The sequence below is a fragment of the Gigantopelta aegis genome, chromosome 8 (genome assembly GCF_016097555.1).
Source record: "Gigantopelta aegis isolate Gae_Host chromosome 8, Gae_host_genome, whole genome shotgun sequence".
In the NCBI taxonomy this organism is placed as follows: domain Eukaryota; kingdom Metazoa; phylum Mollusca; class Gastropoda; order Neomphalida; family Peltospiridae; genus Gigantopelta; species Gigantopelta aegis.
In genome coordinates this window covers 6,595,920-6,619,345 of record NC_054706.1, presented here as the reverse complement: position 1 = coordinate 6,619,345, position 23,426 = coordinate 6,595,920, and the positions used below count along the sequence as shown (strand labels likewise).

Sequence of the window (23,426 nt, the reverse complement as noted above, 5' to 3'; positions counted from 1 at the left end):
GCACTAATGACTGATGGGATGGATTGGGTAGTACATACTGGTATTTGAAACTCTGAAGGTGGTCAGTTGTGTAGAACTAGTGTAGTCATAGACGCTACCCATTATCTCAAAAATTAGCAGCTTGACCATAATTTTTTCCACCTGATTCACTTTAAGGGTGAGGGGTGGTAGTATTCATATCTGTGGCATTTATGTCGATTGATACGCTGCAGGTAGGAGTTTTAGCCACGTTACTATTGTCGTCTATGGGATTTAATTTGGTAGTATACACTGTAGTTCGATGGCTTAACCACTGCGCCACCGAGGCCGGTTTGTAGCTATCAAGTCTGTTTTCATCTAAACAATGACCTCGTGTCCACATTTCATGAGTGTAGTTTGTAGCTATCAAGTCTGTCCCACAACACAAAGGATAATTAGTAGATGGAGAGCAGTGTTGAATAATATACATTAATGTACACAAAAAAACCCGTTGCCAAATGGGAAAACACCATTTTCGATCCAATACAACACATTTCCATTCTCCCTGTTTTAGTGTACCCAAACTACTGATGTAGGCACAAGTCTAGTAACCAAGCATTCCGAAAGTACTGCTAAAGTAATACCGGGCCCTAAACATTTTTTGCATCTCGAAGTTCAAGGGCCAGAACTCTGGTAAACATTGGTAAGTCACCAACTTGATATGTAACAGTACATGATAAAGCTATATACCAAATCAGTATTTTTAGGTATTGCCAAATAAATCTGGAAAACAAATTTTCATATCTCCTAACTTCAAGGACCATAACTGTGAAAAATGGATAAATTGCCATGAAAGTCATTTAAGGGTACATGATAAAACTAAACACAAAATTTCAGTTCCATATCTCAATGCAAGCAAGAAAAAAACCCCATCCAGATAACTAGATATGTGGGACAGATGAATGGAAAGGACAGAGATGAAACCTAGAGACCCCTCCGGTTAACCAGTAGTGGACTGATAATTGAAAAAACAACACAACAGGATATTATATCAATTTTGTTTTATTACAAAATAATATTAATAAATATCAAATTGATCAACACTTGTCAATTCTAATGACCACTTCATTCAATATTTAGACTGCATACATTATCATACAACAAAACATCTGAGGTAAACATTCCTTATAATTCAATTCATTAACAGGATTAACCAATCAAACATTGCATTACACTCATATTGTAGTTCCCAACATCCCTTACAGGAATGTCTTTGGTAATAATGATTATCACATATTTTATCACCTAGCAACAACCAATCGGAAATGAGTTATCACTGAACAATATCCAATCAGAAGTAAATTTATCACCAAGCAGCACCCAATAAGAAATGAGTTTATAAACATGCATCATTCAACCAGAAATGAGTTTAATGTCGGATGACCATTCAAACAATGCATAACAGTCAAATCAGCAACAGAAGATACACACTGCTTGAGATCACGGAAAACAACAGACACTGAATGAGATGTTGCGTAAAAATTGCACTTAATAATAAAGTAATTGTATTGTTAAATGTTGTTGTCAATGTGCATGCATGTAGTGAAATATATATAAAAAAAATTACTCTTATTCCAACCCCACCCACCAAGTGTGTTCTAGAGATTCTCAAAGCAAAACCGGGGGTAGGTGTGGTGGTCAAAGGTCAGATTTGGAAATATATGCATGACATTCATCACATTGTTGAACTGATAAAGTACTGATTATTGAAAGTTTGTGGTCTAAATCATTTATCACATTTTATATTATGTCCATGAATTATAATAAATTATGATATTTTAAAGGACACCACAATTGGTTTTTTAATTATTTGGAGGTACATTGTACCATGATTAAATATACATGTATCTGGAGTTTTTAAAATCCCTATCATCACATTGTTAGGTTAGTTGGCTTATATTTGAAAGGGGTTTGGGGAGGAGTCTCAACTAAGTAAAGTCACAGTGGTTGTTCTTTTTATACCCTAGATCAGTGTGGATGTTTGCCATCATTATGGATGGGGTGACGAAATACAAACCTACAGATATACAATAAAATACCATAATGTAAACATTGCCTAACAGCATAAAATTCCTCCAAAAAACAAAACACAAAATACTAAATGTTTGGTGTTAAAACTGAAAAGAAATATCACAAACTAAAACTGTTTGAGAATTAATGACAGATACTTGTATGTTAAGTTCTAAGTCGGTACCAATGTGTATGCAAATGTTTTAGAAAAACATGTATAAAACATAACATGATCATTTGTGTAGATGAATATTGCTGATGACTTAATACTGTCAAACAGTAACATACTTTCAGATTTTCACGCAAAAAATGTTTCACGCTTTAGCTAAATAAACACTGTTGATGAAATCAGTCCTGAGAATTCACGGAGCTACAATGAAATAGAGGCTTAGACTGTGGTAAAAAGTAAACACATCTCATTTTTTTCAAAAAATACTTCATGCTTTAAATGAATAAACACTATTGATCAAGCAATTCCTGAGAACATATGGAACAAAAATAGCATGGGATACTTATACAATGAAGATCAGTGTGATTGCAGAAATACATGCTGATCTACAATGATAAACTTAAAGTTTGTTTTCTTTAACGACACCACTAGAGCACATTGATTTATTTACTACAATGATAAACGCTGAATGATGGCCTGTACTGAGAACATTTACTGATGCACAATTCTGTAACTGAATTATGCAAGTTTGTTTAAAGCTGTTTAAAACAGTGGACCCGTATATATAAATAAAAATAGAATGGTGTGCATGAGAAACATGCATTTGGGGGATCGTGACATAGGTCTAAAATTATTACCAGATATGGATCTAGGATTTTCTGATAGAGAGGGTCCATAACATTAATATAATTATGTCTGTACAAATCAACAAAGTTGATGACAACACAAGATAACAATTCAACGACAAACCAGATTGAGAGATGCATGGATGATAATCAACTGAATCATGTTATTATAGTAACCAACAATTATGCTGAGGTATTAATACACATCCATAAGAATGCTGACAGGTCACTGGAAGGTGATCATGATTAAACACAATAAACATCACTAACTTTTCATCCGTGTAACAGAGACAAATAAAAAGTAACAAACGGTGAGCAGCCATTTTAAGCAGTATTTGCTGAGTGCATAATATGGAATGCTCGACATGATCAGTGGAAAGTATCGTTATTCAATTTGCTTTAAAGCACAAATGTATGTTACAAAACTGTAGTCTATATGATGAAAGGAATGGTAACAACTAATCACAGCTGAAAACAGCAACTTCTGTCGTTAACTGCTTCATGATGAAAACCACTTATGGAAGAGTTTAGCATAGAAAAGAGTAACTGATGGGAATAAATTCTATACAAAATTTATATACACAATAAATAATCCGAATGGACAATTCTATAGCACTTTGTTTCTACATATCTACAAACGATGTTAATTAAAATTAAACATTATCTCATCACAATAATGAAAACAGACTGTGCAATGTGACTTGTATGCACAATAGAATATCACATTTCATCTAGGCAGTGTTTTTAACAGCACTATTCTACATCCAGTAAAGTTCTTGTGTTACTTCCGGCTACAAACAGCCAGTAAAATTAAAATATGTACAAATATATCTCAGTTTAAAGTCACTAACCCTAGTTTTTAAGGTGCGTAATTTCTTCTTTGCATAAAATCAATTTTGAACTACTACAAATATCAAGACGAAACATTTTTAGTTTGTCAAAATATTGTTTAAATGTTAAGCATTAATGTTTAAGTTGATGGTGAAAAAAGGTGTAATAGCCAAAATAATGTTAGTGCCTAAAAACTAGGGTCAGAGCTTTAAAGCCTAACAATCTCTCTCATTTTACATACCTATTAAATATTTAACATTTAATAGCTTACACGAGGGAATATTTTATGTCTAGCACAAACCAAAACACAACTGTGTTTTGCATATGTGCCAACACAGTAAAATGATTACACCTCCACCCCACTCCAAGCCTAAAACAAAAATGGATATGACATTCACTATCGGTATGTGTTACGTACAATGACTGGTAAAAATAACCCAGTGCACAGTTGAAAACAGAATATGCTACCATTATGAACGTGAATCTTAATACTGCAGTAATAATTGTTTGAGAATGGTCTTAAAGTTAGGGTGCATGGCAGTTATCAATGAAATAATCTCACAAAAACATTTCCTTAAAATAAATACATTTAATTTATCTTGGAGAGTACTTTCAGGTCCTAACTGTCCTGTCCCACTTTTGTTCAATCAGTACTTTGGTTAATAATTTCATCGTAGCTTTGTAGTCATAAATTAAAAAAATATAACTTCATGTTTAGCCGATTCTACCCGTTTAAAATGTTTGAAAAATAACTTATGATACCGTGGTGAGCATTTGGTGAACATGAATATACACACCATTAGTTACTGGCATGTCTTTTTCTGACATTAGTCTCAAGAAAAATAATTTTTAGCAAACACGATGAATAGATTTTGTTTGGGGACGAGTGTCGGAAATACCATCTACAAAAGAACAAGTCACAGAAATATTTTCTTGTGCAATTAGTCTTGTAATTTGAGTATAAGTATAAAGTATTATATAAAATGCACTGCATCATGTTCTTGTAACATGACACCGCTCCTTCCCTCACCTGATATATATTACATCACACGTAATGTTTGATGTAAGCAATGGCTTGGACGATGAGATCAATTAACCAATGAAACTGTCGCATTAAGGGAGGTGTGCCAGTTTTCTAGCTCAGCTTTCTACCAGCTGAAAGTTTATATCAAGTCACGTGTATCATGTAATTCGTAGATCAACTGTCAAATGATCCTGCCTACAATACACACTAAACCAGTACACTAGGTAACATTGCACCAGATGAGTAGTAAATGTAATGTGTTTTCATATTAATTATGCAACATGATTACAATCTAAATTATGCTCATTATGTAATGCAGCTATACACCCCACTTATAATAATTTATCATGCAACCAAATTACACAGAGCCTCGTGGAATTTTCCATTCTTACCTTTACAGGATACAGCAGATGTCCAACTTCATTAAATAGTTATTCTCTATATAATTAAATTTCAGTTACTGTGTCATTACAACATAATGTCATCCCATTGGTCCAGATGTAGCAATGAGAGTTTGTTAATTTTTTGATGAACATAATAATTACGTTGTCAAGGGACGTCATATCTGATGATGTCATTTTATATGGGCAAGTCTTAATGAGTGTTGTTTATGAACCAAAATTAATTCAAAATAAAGTCTGACGTTTTAGTGTTATTATTTGCAAGTATGATTCAAATTTAATTATAAGTATTGTCTGTCGTTTCTTTTACGTTCATCTGGATATAAAAAAAAAAAAATCATCCGCAAACTTATGTGAGAACGGCTTCACCGATTCAGTTTGCAGATACAAATTTTTTGTTCATTCCCCGATGAACGTAAAAGAAATAACAAACAATCCTTAAATATCAGACACAGTCCATATGTGAAATGTAATCAAGACGAGACACCCAATTACGTTATAAATGCTTGTTAGGTTACATAACTGTATATTGTAGCTACTACACCCGTTACAAAATGTAATGGTAGTTACCATAAGATAGGTATCACTACTATCAGAGATGAAATACCCATTTAAAAATAAATGATCTTTTGGAACCTGAAAACTATACCATATTTAAATAAATATAATTTTTCAGCAAATCAGATCAAATCCAAATTACTTTACGAACATATTTTATGCAAAAGAAACAGAAATCACACCCTTGGTGTATCAATCCATACATCACCTGTTAATATTACTACACTCAAACACTCTGTGTAAAACATATGTAACAGCAGACACCATTTAAAATGTGTCACACGGTAACAGTGACAGTAATGCATTAACAGCGTAACTGACATTACAATTTGATACCATATGTAACAAAGTTTTGTAACCCTCGGAATAATAGTTAGATACTCGTGTCACAATGAAACAGTGACAGCTGTGTTACCTACTGTATTACACAATACAATATGTAACGTAACTCACATTACAATATGAAATGTAGTCAAATACATGATATAACACAAAACATGTCAATACTGACTATAACTAAATGTAGCCACAATATTACCACAAGCTATCTAATACTTAAATACAGATTAACACCCACCCACCGTTCAATATCTAAATATACCCAATATTAAATATATAATACGTAATAACAGATTTACCACCCCCACCCAAGTTCTTTCTCCCGATGTCTAAATACACATGATATTAGATATATAATACATAATAACAGATTTACCCCCCCCCCCCCCCCCAAACCCAAGTTCTTTCTCCCGATGTCTAAATACACACAATAGATATATAATACGTAATAACTGATTTACCCCCCACCCCCCAACCCAAGTTCTTTCTCCCGATGTCTAAATACACACAATAGATTTGCTAAACCTCTACAATCTTCATGATACTGTCCTAGACGATCTTCTGTTCTTCCTTCTTAGTGCGTTGGGCGACGTCATTTTCGTGACGGACCGCAGACTCTTCCTGCGTGGATGTACATACGCCAGGCTGGAAGGATGACTAGATGAGGGGCCAGCCATGCTGACGTCATCGGAGTGCGGGAGACTAGATAAGCGGGAAAATTTAGACTCCGAGTGCTGGCTTGATGCGGAGAATGATGAGGAAATGCCTGATGATGATGACGACGATGATGATGAAGAAGATGAGAGATCACATGCACATCTTGCAGACAGTCTGGCTGAGTCGCGTGGCCAGGCACTCGTGAACGAGCCGTACGAAACGCGGATCCCCGCCGACCCACCCTGGCAGAAACTCGACAGGCAGGCGGAGTAGGTATCACTGTCCGAGTCCATGGCCAGGTCAGAAGTTTCACTCAGCATACTGGTACCAGAGTCTGGAGATTTCAAATAATATAAAACACATTATAACTGGCAAAAATCCCTAAACAAAATATGGGAATTCAAACAACCATAGCAAAAAAGCATCGAGCTAAACATTTAAATAGTTTTATTAAAAACTCAACTTTAACAGTCAGATGCATTTTGTAATCCTTAAGCCATAAAATTTCCACAACCAGTTTTGCACTGAAAATTTCCCAGCATTCCAAAAATATTTGAAAAGTTGTCATTCCAATAAAAAACCAGATGAGCTGTGGGATTAGTTGTATTTTTAAAGACTATCTTCCAACCTATGAAGCCAAAATGATGGAATCACAACGTCCTGACATCGACATTAATTTGAGTGGTAAACCAAACGAGGAGGAAAAACAAAACATAAACCACCACATAAATTAAACGGGTATGATCTCTAAGACTCCTTTAACTGTAAAACAAACAACTAACCCTACTATCTTATATGTGGATTTAGAATCTGCATTCACCTGTGATGTCCAAAAAAGAATCTTCATCCTCTTCTTGATCGCCGTCATAACCCGACATGATGTCGTCCGAGAATGAACACCGCTCGACTGTCGGTGTCGCCGCCTTCTCTCTGTCTACACATCTCTTGATTGTTCTGAAGCAAAATGTCAAACAGAATTAAAATACTTTCACACAGATGTGTGCCGTTTCCAAAATATCTTATTAATATCGTAAATCAGGAAAAATAGTTTGTCATTTTATTACCTTGCGATAGCCATTTAAAAAAACGTGTGGGCGGGACATAGTCCAGTGGTAAAGCACCCACTGGATGCGCGGTCGGTCTGGGATCGATCCCCGTCGGTGGGTCCATTGGGCTATTTCTTGTTCCAGTCAGTACACCATGACTGGTATACCAAAGGCCGTGGTATGTACTACCCTGTCTGGGGGATGGTGCTAATCGAAAAGAGTAGCCGATGAAGTGGCGACAGCAGGTTTCCTCTCTCAATATCTGGGTGGTCCTTAACCATATTTATTACCCCAGCAGGCACTCATAACAGGGAAAATAAAAATCATAATTTCTCACTGAGAAATTATCATGCATTGACCTCACGAACATACTATTGGATGATTTGACGCTTATAAACCAATGACCTTGTCGGTACTAAATATGACATCATCATGATTTATATAGTTTAAACAGTTTGCGTTTACGGCTGTCTGTTCTTGGTGTTAAATTTATAACAAAATGTCATTTTAATGCAATTCGTTATAGATTTCGTACCAGAATAAAGCATACTTTTGTTTTTGAAAATTATCTATTAACGTGATTAAATAACAAAAGTTACAGCAATACTCAGAACAGTGCGTAAAGTGGTTTATATTGTTTTTATACATGTACGTGCATGTGTGTAGCAAATAAAGGCTTTTAGAGAGAAAAAAATAGCTCAGGTAATAAATAGATTAATAAACTCGGTACCAGTTATTCTCAAATTTATGTCCCTCGTAAAATAATTTTCATTTGTCACTCGCTAAAGCTTGTGACAACTGATTATTATTTCACTCGGGACATAAATTTTATAATAATTGGAAACTCGTTTATTATCCTCTATGTCTGATGCCATATAACCATAAATAAAATTTCTTTTTGTACATAACGCTTTCATTTCAACATCTCCATGCACTATCTTTACCTTTGATTTCGACTTTTGCCTCTAGAGGGCGACACTATCAACTCGTCAGCATTGCGGAACCTCAGCTTGACATCAAACCCGTGGAGAAGATGTTCCGTCACACCAAGCATCCTGCAGAGTTCCTCGTAACTCATAATCTACAAGATAGCAAATCATAAATCAGTCTGACGTCATTTGCAGGAACAGTTCAGTTTATTACAAACTCGGGGTCACAGATCAAAGGATGTTTTTGCGAGTTGTCAATATGCAAGTTCCAGGTCATTACTGGTACTTAGACTGCCGAACTGTCACCTCTATCTCGCTGACTAACAGCTGTTGATTAAACTATTGTGTCGAGAGAGACAAACGGACACTACACTTTACTGCAACCCAGTTCTCACCTCTATCTCGCTGACCTTGTAGAACTTCTCATCTGCGTATCTCTGTTTGACGGCCTGCAGTGTGATGTCACGGTGATCGACCACACAGCCTTCCAGAAAACTGAAATTAAAACAAATCAACATTTTGAAAAAATGTTTCCATGAAAATAAACTCCATCTTCAAAACATGTGTACAAGGCAGACAGGTCTGAGAGAAATTTAGCATGTGACAATATATTTTCATGGTATTTGGTATTCAGTTTAGATTCTAACAAGCTAAACTGAGTAAAAACCAACAGGGTAGGAAAGTTGTTGGAATTCAATAATCAATTCAAACATACATATATGCTTTGGTTCCTTAAATTTGTTTGCTATGTTGTATAAAACACTTTGGTGTAGGGTTTAAAAACAAACAGACCAGAGGAAAAAAAGACCCCCCAAAATGATACAAGAGAATTTTTTTAATTGTACTTGATTAACTGGTCAAAAGTTTCAAGTGGTCTTGATGTTTGACAAACTCAATTAGTCATCAAGGACACAGCTGCCACCTCTACTTCCAGGACTGAGGAATGGTACATACCACAGCTGTGCACACCAGTGAGGCCAGTTTGGTATTTTGCGTAACAAATTCACTCGTACAATGACCAGAATGTGCCAGTAAACACATGCCGTCAGAGTACGCAGTAAGAACAGAACCAGAAGTCAGGGTTTTTGCCAGAAAGAAATTTCTGGGCATGGCACTATGGAATTGACTATTTACAATGTGTGTGATGAATGCAACCGAAGTCGACATGGGGTATGGGGGGCTAGGTTTAGGGTTAGGGCCAAGAAAATCATACAGTAATGATAAACGAGTCATTAATTTTGTCAAAAGGTAAACTTAAAGAAATAAAATCTGCAAAAGAAATTTGGTATTGCGCCATACCAGTTTTACCCTGTGGCAGAAACCATGGAAGTGGCAGTATAAACTCACCATTTTTCATGTATGTGGAAAGAGCAGCGGCTGATATCCTCCAGAGAGAAGCCTGTGTACTCCTCCATCTTGACCGGCCACGGACATTCTGAAAACAAACATCACATCATAGTTAGCATGACGTCACCTGGCACACACTAGATACGAAGGACTCAAAATGGCGGCCTGCAAACCGTGAAAAGCAGTCACTTAGTTAAGACCTAGCAGGTGGAGTAGAAATTCACTTGAAACTACAAAACGAAGTTGTATGTCATTGTATGACAGATGTATGTACTGAGATTTATATGCTGTGTTATTTCTAGCATGCCAAATTTCACCTCCTGTTTCAAACCCTGGAAAAATACGTCACCGTTTTCTAGACTGCACTAAATATAACGTCAAACTCCTTCAGCAGAAAACATTCTTTCCTACAGGTGAGTATCGCTGTTTTGTTTATATACCGATGTGTTTTTACAAACTGCATATAAAAATACAATTTTTTTTGTTTCAAAAGCTTTTTTGTTTTCTTCTTATGTCAAGCCAAACTGAAGTAACGGAAAAAACCCAACTTAAAATGGAGGCTAAGATTGCGATACGATATGCTACCCAACACACACCATCAACTTACTGTTTTTCACGAGCAGTCTGGCCATAAACATACAAACAATTTTGTCATTTCCAAAGCACTTTTCATTTTCTTGTGACAACCCAAACTGAAATAAGTGACCAAAAAATCTTTTTTAAAGTCCCAATTAAAAATGAAGGCTAGACTGTGATATAATCTGTCCCCCGATGAACTCACTGTTTTTGGTGAGGAGTCTGGCGAGCAGGACGGAGCTGGCAGCGATCTCGGTGGGGCTGTACTGACCCATCTCAGCCTGCAGGAGACACAGCTCACAGATGTACTCCGACAACACGACCGTCTGCAAGTCTGAACTCGCCAGGGTGTTCACCAGCCCCACATAGTCCAAACCAGTGGGCACCTGAGAAAACAGAACACAGACACTGAATAAGTGTTAAAACTATATTAAATAGTAAATACCTTGATATGTCCCACCTCAGTTAGGTAATATAATGCTCACTATAACTTTATAAGAAATAGTAAATACCCTGATATGTCCCTTCAGTCAAGTAATATAATGCTCACTATAAGAAATAGTAAATGCCCTGATATGTCCCTTCAGTCAGGTAATACAACGCTCACTATAAGAAATAGTAAATATCCCGATATGTCCCTTCTGTCAGGTAATACAATGCTCACTATATGAAATAGTAAATGCCCCGATATGTCCCTTCAGTCAGGTAATACAATACCCCGATATGTCCCTTCAGTCAGGTAATACAATGCTCACTATAAGAAATAGTAAATGCCCCGATATGTCCCTTCAGTCAGGTAATACAATGCTCACTATAAGAAATAGTAAATGCCCCGATATGTCCCTTCAGTCAGGTAATACAATGCTCACTATATGAAATAGTAAATGCCCCGATATGTCCCTTCAGTCAGGTAATACAATGCTCACTATATGAAATAGTAAATGCCCCGATATGTCCCTTCAGTCAGGTAATACAATGCTCACTATATGAAATAGTAAATGCCCCGATATGTCCCTTCAGTCAGGTAATACAATGCTCACTATATGAAATAGTAAATGCCCCGATATGTCCCTTCAGTCAGGTAATACAATGCTCACTATAAAAAATAGTAAATACCCCGATATGTCCCTTCAGTCAGGTAATATAACACTCACTATAAGAAATAGTAAATACCCTGATATGTCCCCCCTCAGTCAGGTAATAGAACGCTCACAATATGAAATAGTAAATACCCTGATATGTCCCCTCAACGTCGCTGTGATCTCCCCCATCATGCGGACAACATCCTCATACTTGTATGTGTTGTCTGTCAACCATGCTGCTTCTCGGATTGTAATAATATCCTTTCCTAGAAACCTGGAAAACAAAATCATTAATACTAGTTAACTACATGTGATGTGATAAAATTTCTGTTACAATCATTACACTTTAGAGGCATCCCACTGGTGTAGTCCTGGCAATGCAACTTTGTTCAATTCTGCGTCATTAGGGAATGTCACATCTGACTACGTCACTACACTTTGGTACTTTGTTCAATTCTGCGTCATTAGGGAATGTCACATCTGACTACGTCACTACACTTTGGTACTTTGTTCAATTCTGCGTCATTAGGGAATGTCACATCTGACTACGTCACTACACTTTGGTACTTTGTTCAATTCTGCGTCATTAGGGAATGTCACATCTGACTACGTCACTACACTTTGGTACTTTGTTCAATTCTGCGTCATTAGGGAATGTCACATCTGACTACGTCACTACACTTTGGTACTTTGTTCAATTCTGCGTCATTAGGGAATGTCACATCTGACTACGTCACTACACTTTGGTACTTTGTTCAATTCTGCGTCATTAGGGAATGTCACATCTGACTACGTCACTACACTTTGGTACTTTGTTCAATTCTGCGTCATTAGGGAATGTCACATCTGACTACGTCACTACACTTTGGTACTTTGTTCAATTCTGCGTCATTAGGGAATGTCACATCTGACTACGTCACTACACTTTGGTACTTTGTTCAATTCTGCGTCATTAGGGAATGTCACATCTGACTACGTCACTACACTTTGGTACTTTGTTCAATTCTGCGTCATTAGGGAATGTCACATCTGACTACGTCACTACACTTTGGTACTTTGTTCAATTCTGCGTCATTAGGGAATGTCACATCTGACTACGTCACTACACTTTGGTACTTTGTTCAATTCTGCGTCATTAGGGAATGTCACATCTGACTACGTCACTACACTTTGGTACTTTGTTCAATTCTGCGTCATTAGGGAATGTCACATCTGACTACGTCACTACACTTTGGTACTTTGTTCAATTCTGCGTCATTAGGGAATGTCACATCTGACTACGTCACTACACTTTGGTACTTTGTACTATTAAGCATTATTGTTCCAGAACCAAACAAGGATTAAAAATAAAATATGTATTTTTCAAATTTAATTATTTTTTGATGTAAGAGTTAAACAATTTTTAACAATCAGTCTGATGGGCAACCATTCCACCCCAACTCACCCCCACTGTTGTCTAGCTTAACGTTTGGTGTAGTTATCTCTCTTTATCAATTCCTCTAAAAGATTGGAATAAAAAGTGTGTTAATGTTAATCAATTGAACTGAAGTTTGTATAAATTATATCTGAAAATTATAGGGTACATATCAGTAACCTAAAAATATTTAAGAGTATCCATTTAAAAAATCCCTGTCACTGATATCTCTTGGAAGCCAATAAATAAAAATATTTTACCAGTATGTGGGAGAATGCAATTATATATATATATATAACAACGTTCTATTACAAGGCTGTACAAACCTTGAGCATATGACCATGGCAGCGACCCCAAGTAGCTGTAGTTTAGACCGGGGCACTACGTGCACTTTAAGAAATCGGTCGACGAGACTGACAGCGCAGTGAAGGGTAAGAGTAGAGAACTCCTTCATACCAGCAACCTCCACCAGCCAGTCCACCAGAATATACCTGCAGAAGGAAAGAGCATCCAGTTTTAAACATGCTAAATAAAAACACTGGTGTGAAAACCAATTGTTAGAAGTATAGCCTTCTGACTACTAACCAGTCAGTCTATCACAATATCACCTATCGTAATTTTTGACAAAATCCATGTTGAGGAGGTACAAGTCTGTAACATTTACTCACATATTTTCCCTTAAAAATCTTTATAAATACCTAAAGTAATGTTTATATGTGAAAGGGTAAGTATTATTTCTGTGGGCTTTTTAAAAATGTTATTATAGTTTAGCTCAGTTAACATGTTAAATTACACAAAAAATGTTAAGTTGCATTTTACTTGTGTGCATTTATTGCCAATGTTCAGCAGTTATGGCCATTATTCACAATCAGTTTTATTGCCACAATTTTGGTGGGGAAACGAACAAACATATCACTAGACTCTACTCTCACCTCATCGAGGGCGTGGGTGATGGTGGGTGCGAGTGACTGCTCAAATGACACTACATGTGACTCACCTCATCGAGGGTGTGGGGTCTCGCACAGAGTTGAAGATCATATGGATTCCCGATGGACTGGACGACTGGAACACGGAGCGCAGGAAGTGAGCAGCCTGAGTGGGTGATATGTCGCCATACTTCCCGCACGTGTAAAACCTCGCCAGACACAGCCTGGCATCCATGCAGCCCATACTCGCCACGTCACGCAGGCGACGGATACTTTCCAGCTCCACAGCTTTGTCAAGGTTCTACAAAAACAGTTTATTAAAACCACTTTTAGCGATGTTTATGCAACATGAGGTACTTATCTTAGCAATTAAAAGATCTGGTCAATCTAGCAAGAATTTATTAATCAACAATTTATTTTAAGAGACATAATATGCACATTCCAAAATGTAAAATATTTCTTTCTCCGATTTTACTTTTATTTTAATCTAAAGAAAGATTTCACTTTTTTTTTGCACCAAAAACCCATAATTTTGATCAGTGTTAAAAAAATCTTTGAAAAAGTCACTGAACCTCACAAAAGCGTTAGCTAGTGTCATATGTATTATAGTAATATAGTGGATAATTTCCACTAGGCCAGACCAAAAATTTACCAGCTGGGACTGATTATGTATCACATTAAATTTCTTTTAGATGATTTGAGCTAAATCCATGCTGCCACCTGTTAATAGGTGACAAGGTTACACTTGAAAAACCCCATAAAATTGAAGGAAGTTTGCAGGATATTTTTTTTTTTTTTCAGGACATGAAATGTTCAATCAAAGAATATTTTTATAACAAATTGTTGTCTGAATTTAGACAGGTTACGCGGACAACAAAAGTAAAGATGCGAAAGAAAAAGTAAACCACTAAATATTTTGATTAAATTTCCAGGACATTTCCATGATACACTAAAATTGAATGCCTTTTCCAGGCCTGGATTTTAAAATAACAAAATACAAGGACATTCCAGGATTTACACGTAAAAACCCTGTCATGAAACACAAACTTGATCTGTAATATTATATTACAATGCTATACCAATATGTTCATTACCAAAATGAAGTCTGGGACAGACAGACGGAGATGAAACCTACAGATCCTCTGGTAGGACCGGTAGGGGACTGAAAAAAAGTCTGGAACAGTGTATATGGGACAGACTTACGGAGATGAAACCTACAGATCCTCTGGTAGGACCGGTAGGGGACTGAAAAGAAGTCTGGAACAGTGTATGTGGGACAGACATACGGAGATGAAACCTACAGATCCTCTGGTAGGACCGGTAGGGGACTGAAAAGAAATCTGGAACAGTGTATGTGGGACAGACATACGGAGATGAAACCTACAGATCCTCTGGTAGGACCGGTAGGGGACTGAAAAGAAATCTGGAACAGTGTATGTGGGACAGACATACGGAGATGAAACCTACAGATCCTCTGGTAGGACCGGTAGGGGACTGAAAAGAAGTCTGGAACAGTGTATGTGGGACGGTTGGACAGACAGGAGACTAGTAATGTGGAACTCCACTCACCACACTGCTGTACTGGTGTTTCCAGTGCAGGAACGCCGATTCCCCAGAGCCGAGCGACGCCCCCAACTGAAGATACTGAACGATCTCCTGGTGACGCTCTGGACAGTCGAGTAACTCTACCGTTTTAGCCACGCACACAGCAATGTCGCGATTCGCATTCTGAAAATAATTTGTATATCACTATGAAAAGAGGATCTGATTTGATCTGTAGCAAAAAGAACATACTGTATTATGGACTAGACCACAAAATCAACATTTTAACTAAATAATGAAGTTACAAAAAACAAATAGTTCAATGCTGTCAAGTTATAATCACACACACAAAATTGTTATTTTCTTGATGGCAAAATGTTTTTGTAATGGCCTTAGTAACATTCGGCCGTCTCTCATAAAAATCTTTATTTTCCCTTGGGTTGGAAATGCCGTATATGTATCTCATAACGGTGATAATGAACTTACAGAAAACAAACGGGTCAAGGCTGTCAAGTTTTAATCACACACACAAAATTGTTATTTTCTTGATGGCAAAATATTTTTGTGAAGGCCTTGGTAAAATTAGGCCCTCACTCACAAAAACTTTTTTCCCTTGGTTTGGAATTGCCGTATATATATCTCACAAAAAAAAACCCCAGAAACACTATAGAGATGATTAAACATCCGGAATTCCAGATTAAAACGAAGGAAAAAGTTCATCTCTGCAAATGTATTCTTGAACAACCCTAATACAACTGTGAACGGCGTCTCTCAACACTGTGTGTTATTGGTAGTACCTGTTCGAGGTGCTGCTTCATGTAGGTGAAGACGCACTCCTTGCAGCAGGCGCCCGTCGTCGACCATGGCGGCCGGAAGAAGAGCCACGTGAACGGGACGGTGTTCGGTGTGATTGTCTCAATCTGGCAGAACAGACGTGCCGCATTCGTTCCGTTTTCTATAATGTTTCTTGTGTCCAGCTCTCCCGGCACTGGAAAACAGAAACAGGTCAAAATATCATCAAGAAAAGTATTAATTTCAGTGCCATGATAATAACATCATTAAAATGTCATCACTAATATCAATTAATGTTTCTTGTTATCCCGCCACTGAGAAATAGAAATAGGTTAAAATGTCATCAAGTAAACAATTAATAACAATGACATAACAATATTATTAAAACGTCTGGCGAACAAAATTAAATTACACTTAATCAAAATCATATGCTTCTGATCTTAGTTGGCATTTCTTGTGGATAAATTTTTTTTAGAATATTGCTTCATTATTTAAATGTTGCACTGTACATATTTATTAATTTCAGATAAACAAAATGTGCATGGTATCTTCATAAAAATCTTTAAATGTTATAATAATCATATTATAATATAGATATCTTTGTAAAATGTTATAGTATAAGACCATAATCATCCAACAATGTAAACCCCATTGATAAACTACTGCCGTTCCAATGTTTACAATACAATACAAATATAAACTACAGTATTTATTGGTTTCATCACACAAATAATTTATACTCACATCCTTCATTATACAGGTATGCTACAGCTAACTTCACTAGTGCCTCAACATTTCCATTATCTGCTGCCCTGCAAAACACAAACAAAACCAAAATGTCTTTAATGTTGTCCTTTTGAATGAATTATATAAAGTGAACTTCATTACAAGCCACTGAAAGATGTACAAATGTTAAAGTGAATTAGTTCTACTCAAGATTATACAAAGTTGTTTTATGCACTATTTAGACTCCAAATCAAAGAGAATGCTGTAAAATGTACAGTTATTGGATTTTAGGACTTTTTTATACTTCATAGATGAAAATTATTTGGATTTTAGAATCTTAAAATAGTGATATTAGTAAGAATAGAAATACATACATGTAATATGTTAAAATTAAATCAAAGGCAGCTTTTTCTATCTGGTGTGTTACAAATGTCATGTGACAAAATCAAGTGAAAACTAAAGCCCAAGAAAGACAACAAGGTAATATTAACCAATCAGGAACAAGCTTTCGAATGTTTTACGGCAACAGGGTTATCAACGTGTATAAAGTAGAAGTGTAGATTGTAAAAATATCAACATTCAGTCAGGAAACGTATCATTTTTAATTCTATACTTGGTGAACATGCATTAAAATAAACAGAAAAAACAACAACAAAAAACCCCACCCCAAAACCCCTCCACCCCCTGCATCCCTGAAAACTTAGTGTTCAAGGCCTTAAACAGTAATCGGGGGAAAGGTATTCATTCCAAGTGTATGATACTGACCTCTGGAAGTGATGGATGTTTTTCAGTGTCGGCCAACAGTCATGGAAACGCACAACGGTCCACAGTGATGTAAAGGTGTCAATGAGATCACGGAAACGAGGGTGTACCTGGAAGTTGATTAATCTCTAATTATGATGGTCAATTATAAAATACACATATAGGTACAAAATCTGCATAGAGGATCACACAATAAGCAGCTATGTCGGGTGCAGAGACAAGAGGTGGGATGTGGAGCTGGAAAGCAGAAACACAATTCTTGGCAAGGTAGTAATGGTGGACAATGTAATATAAATACAATGTATTCATATACAGTCGTAAACTAGTATCTTAATTTTATGAATAACTATACTACGAATATTATTTTAATACGCATATCTTCATTTCGTGCCTATCTCTATGCTAGTATTTTAGGAATTTCTTTAGTTTACAAATATCTTGATTTGACTTGTAAATACAGCCTACATCATATTCAGGCATTTAATTTGGAAATTAGTTTTAATGATTCTGCCAGAATCATAAACATGAATGATGATTTAATATAAGATATTTGGGGAGGAAGGAAATGTGTTATTTAATGACGCACTCAACACATTTTATTTACGGTTATATGGCGTCAGACATATGGATATGGACCATACAGATAAAGAGAGAGGAAACCCGCTGTCACCACTTCATGGGCTACTCTTTTTTATTAACAGCAAGGGATATTTTATATGCACCATCCCACAGACAGGATAGTACATACCACAGCCTTTGTTACATCAGTTGTGGAGCACTGGTTGGAACGAGAAATAGCTTAGTGGGGCAACCGATGGGGATCGATCCTAAACCAACCGTGCATCAAGCAAGCGCATTACCACTGGGCTACATTCCGTCCCTAAAATCTGGGATTCACGGAAGCACAGAATCATGCTGAATTCGCAGACTGGTATTTGTATTTTCTGAAAACCTCCGTGTTTGTTACTTACAGCCCTCATGTTGAGCAGGTCTTTGATCTGGAGGTTCGTGAGCAGGTGTAGGAGGATCTCCTCTGGCAGGTTCCATATCGTGATGCTGCTACGAGTGCGGGGTCGCATGTGCGGGTGGACGGGGATGAACGAACATTTTGATGAGTTACTCAGACGACCTTGGAGACATTGCAGCACTATAACAAAAATAACATTCAACAACTTTCTTATACACACATGCAAGAAATCATTACGTTTGCTCTTCATTTGGATTTATGATTATATAGTTATGTGAATCATATTTACATAACTGGTGAGTTATCTAACCGTAACATATTTTTACTATGGCAGGAATTGAAAGGTTTCTGCTGTAGGCAAAATATTCCACCTATGCCATGGCAATTCTGTGCAGCCCTCAAGTTTTCATATTTTAATTTTACAATGAAATTACAAAACCAATTAGTGGGTCTCGTGAATCTCTACGTAAAAGTTGTTGGCTGGCCAGTTTATTAGTATGTGACAGGTGGCAATTTTTAGTGACTATTGCTTCTGCTACCACTGCCTATCTTCATGCTTATATGTTATTAACTTATCTGTATCCAGTGAACATGGCCACCTATGTTTATCAACAAGCCTCCTATTTTAAAACATAATGAACACCCCAAATCTCAGAAAGCAAAATGTATTTTACTAAAAATATCCTCAACAAATTTACATTGGATAAATACATTGTGTGTAATTCAACATTAAAAAAACAAACCCAAACAAACAAAAGACTAAAAACCCCTAAGACAGATGATATTTGAATATAATAGAACGTTGGTATTCAGACCTATAATTATGTACTTGTAAACAAGAGTAATGTATGTTTAATAGTAGGGCACATGAAGTTAAAATTTGTTTTTGTTTAACGACTCCACAAAAGCACATTGATTTATTAACCATCGGTTATTGGAAACAGGTTGTTTTCAAAATCTTGATTTGTGATATTTCTAAACCAACTGTGCACACGAAGATATTAAAACGACCATGTCAACACTGGAGGTGTTCAGGTATAACACATACGACCAAAGTAAACTAAATTCATGACACTACACAGTAACAAATTGACAGACGGTACCGGAGAATTGATCCATAAACAGAGACATTGGTACTCCATTGTGATGACAAGGATAATGACCACTGATTGATCATCAGTCAGAATTAAGGGTAATTACACACACACCTGTCTTATTAGCCATGGCAGCCATCAACTGCAAGTGTTACCATGGAGATTAATTAACACTAGAGCAGGTGTGCAAGACAAAACACAGATTATTAATAAATGACAAAAACATGGACATGTCACAGGGCTTGAAATAGGAAGAAAATATAGCTTGCTGTAACGCTTTTTTAAAAAAGCTAAAAGCCAAAAAAAAATATGTGACCTGCTAAGAAAAAATATATGGCCTACTGGAAATAAAGATAGCTGGGGGGTGAGGGGAGGGTTTACAATAATATGTGGAAAAGTAGGACCTCCGAGATGTGTTTTAAAGAATTATGGGATTTAAATATAACAGAATCACAAAATAGTAGATGAGATGATAAACAAATGACGTTTGATATACAGGGCACAGTAGTTCACGAGAACCGTTGTTCTGTTCACGTATTGGTTGTGCAACTTTAAAATCATGAGAACCGCCAATTAGTTACGTGGTGAACAATTACATTCTAAAAATAAAAGTACCATATATCGGTAATGAAAGTGAAAATCAGTTTATGTTTTTAAATACATTTGAACCACCAATGTAGCACAGAACCGTAGTTCAAGTGCTTTAGGATTAGGTAGGCCGAACTTATCTTTACAAGAAATATATTCACGTAACCGAATAATCGGTTGCCTAAGTAATACTCATGTGAACCGACTTCCGGTTACTTAAGATTTTGAAATATTGTCAGGACTCTGGATATATTGAGTGGTTTTAGCAGGTGGATTTCTAATTCACCTGTTATTTCACGCCCTGTGACATGGCCAGAGTTTTGTTTGTAACAGACCACCCTGGTAGACTAAGAAAATAGTGATAATATTGGTAAGGTATTTCTAGCTTTCCTGATGATCACATCATATACAGCCCATAGGATTTCAAATTTAATAGGAAACACTTTTTCGGTTCCGTGCCTTGTGGAACCCATTGAAATCTGAATACCTGTATTTAACTATTCTATATCATAATAGTTAACAAGTTTTATTCACATAATAATTACAGCATGCCAATTAGTGCTGTTCCGATGATTGATTATAATCAATGACTGATGCAATTATAAAAATCCAAAATTGATTGTGTGAGAAATATTACCTGCAACTGTTCTTCCAGTTTTGATGGTGGAAATGATGTAAATATGTTGGGGTCATATTACTTTTTTTATGTACAAAGAAAAATTATATTAATAGAGCTCTATTACAGATAACATTAGGTGTATGGTCTTCATAATTCAAATCCTTCTTATGTTCCTATACTTTTAACAGTGTGTGTAATCGAAAGGTATAATTGGTGCAAACTGATTATAACCGATTCCCAACACTAGCATCGCATCGACAGAGCTTGATACATCATGCTGGAACAAACTGTCAAGTGTTGCTAATTCATCATTGAATAATTATTCCTACCTAGTCTTTCCACAAGGAACACCTTTTTTTAATACTGTGGAATTTACTACAAGTTATTTATTTTTGAGCTAACAGTTTCTAAATTGCACCAATTTTTTTTTAATTTAGTTGCAAAACATTTTTACTTTTCTTTTTACATCAAACCAAACCAAACTGAATTAATTAATTATTTTACTTATTCCTACTAATAGCACACCACTGTTAAATATTTAATGTATTAATTCTAAATTGTACACCACTGTATGTTAAATCAATTATTTCACTTACACAAATAATAAATACTAAAAACAAAATGTCTGTTTAACAATCAATAACTATGATGTGATACTATAACCTATAATCAATTAATTATGTACCTAACAAAATACATATAGATATACCGGTATATATTATATATGCAATATACTCACATGTAAAAAACATGGTGGAAACAATTCTGTACAACAAGCTTTGAAAATAATTCCAATATCCGAGATCGTATCAATTCTGAAAAATGTCATGTTATGACACGACTTTTATGGAAATTACCATGTGCGTTGCTAAGAATAGATATCTGCCCCAGCGTCCCGAGATACTTAGCCCATGGCAACCAATCGAGATGAACCGCGTTTGGGCAAGAGCCAATCAAAATACAGCAGTAATCAATGTCATCTTGACTGGAATGTTTGTGCATGTTTGAACATATCTACAGGTTACCGATATAATAGAAGCAGGTTATACATAAATATGTAAATTTATGCGTCCCAAGCTACGTATTGGAGGCTTAAAAATGCAACCTCACAGCTGAAAGTATTTGGGATATTCTGTAACTGTGTACGGTGTGTGTACCAAGAAAGTCTCATTTGAATGTTTAAGCCTAGCTAAGTTTAAATTCCTGTATTTTGACTAAACGCAAAATATGCTTTTGTCGTTTTCTGTTTTTGGAGGTTTTATATCGTTTAGACGTCGATCTGATGGATGGTATACTCAAACCACGAGGATTGTCACAGTAATATTTCATAAATGACAAAAGACCACTATTTTAATAATGGCTATTTGAATGAGGTAGGCCCTACCTGCTAATGTTTTATTAGTTTAGTTGTTTTTAAAACACCCCTAAATTACGAATGAGAAATAATAACGTGCACGAAACCTGGGTGTAGCCCGCGGTCAGTATGCAGTGAACCGTTTGACCACAGGTCAAGCCGGCGATAGCCTCTTGGCTGAAGCAAAAAGCGCCAAAACTGAACACGAGAAGCATTATTTCACACGCCGACGATCAGTCTTATGTCGTAGTTAACATACGCACATACCCCAACTCAAAACATAAACTATTTAATAAATCGCAGATATATTATACCACTCCACTGCTGTAAACTTTACAAAGTTACGAACTTTTCTGCACTCAACCCAGTTCAGCGGTAAGGGAATCCCCCGCCCCCTGCCTGGTTTAAAGAAGATACATTGATGAAGTAACCTTCAGTACATCATTATAATGCCTGTTTTTAAATAAACTCACCTTTCATGTCGTCCGTTGTATATTTGTTACTGAAATGCAGCTACAGATAATTTAAAAACAGCGAACAACACACACACACCCGGCACACAGTTTGTGTTGCCCCAGCTGTTTACTATGAGCCAAACAATAGTGCATTTTGATTGGTTGATTGCCCCGTGACGTTTATAAACGAGCGCAGGAATCAACAATGCGCGCTAGCGGCATATTCAAATCTTCAAAGGCGTGTTTCAAAATAGTGTTTATTTGAATTTCGGAAACACAACAATTTGCTAAAATAAATCAAACAAAAACAAATACACTTCTAATGATCCAGTTACAATATTTTGATTACATAGGTTTATTTTTTAATAAATAAGTTTAACAGCTATTTAATATATTATTATCAATTAGGCCTATTTATTATTAAATTAATATTATTATGTTAATATAAACTATAATAAATTAATACTAATAATTACTACTACTACTACTACTAATATAATTATTATTAATTTATATATAATAATTATTATTATATTATTATTTTCTTAAGTGTTAAATTAAATATTTTGCCTAA

At 36.0% G+C, this 23,426-nt stretch overlaps 1 protein-coding gene across 1 annotated transcript; it reads right to left on the bottom strand.

The window, feature by feature from the left end:
• Positions 1-1,004: 1,004 nt before the first annotated feature.
• On the bottom strand, positions 1,005-22,982 carry LOC121378772 (cyclin-F-like). Its single transcript, XM_041507082.1, has 15 exons — positions 22,871-22,982; positions 18,747-18,922; positions 17,779-17,885; positions 17,032-17,099; positions 16,293-16,483; positions 15,523-15,681; positions 14,025-14,254; positions 13,354-13,518; positions 11,764-11,887; positions 10,737-10,917; positions 9,956-10,043; positions 9,004-9,103; positions 8,624-8,760; positions 7,454-7,587; positions 1,005-6,967 (listed from the first exon to the last, which is right to left on the bottom strand). The coding sequence occupies exons 1-15, from the start codon at positions 22,875-22,877 to the stop codon at positions 6,513-6,515; spliced, it is 2,322 nt and encodes a 773-aa protein (XP_041363016.1). The 5' UTR covers positions 22,878-22,982; the 3' UTR covers positions 1,005-6,512.
• Between the last annotated feature and the right edge of the window lie 444 nt (positions 22,983-23,426).

Excerpts from the sequence above, each read along its gene's own strand:
- LOC121378772 (XM_041507082.1), bottom strand. Across the intron at positions 17,886-18,746 it reads ACCTGCTCAACATGAGGGCT|GTACACCCTCGTTTCCGTGA; the intron begins GTAAGTAACAAA and ends ATCAACTTCCAG. Across the intron at positions 8,761-9,003 it reads ACAAGGTCAGCGAGATAGAG|ATTATGAGTTACGAGGAACT; the intron begins GTGAGAACTGGG and ends GCTATCTTGTAG.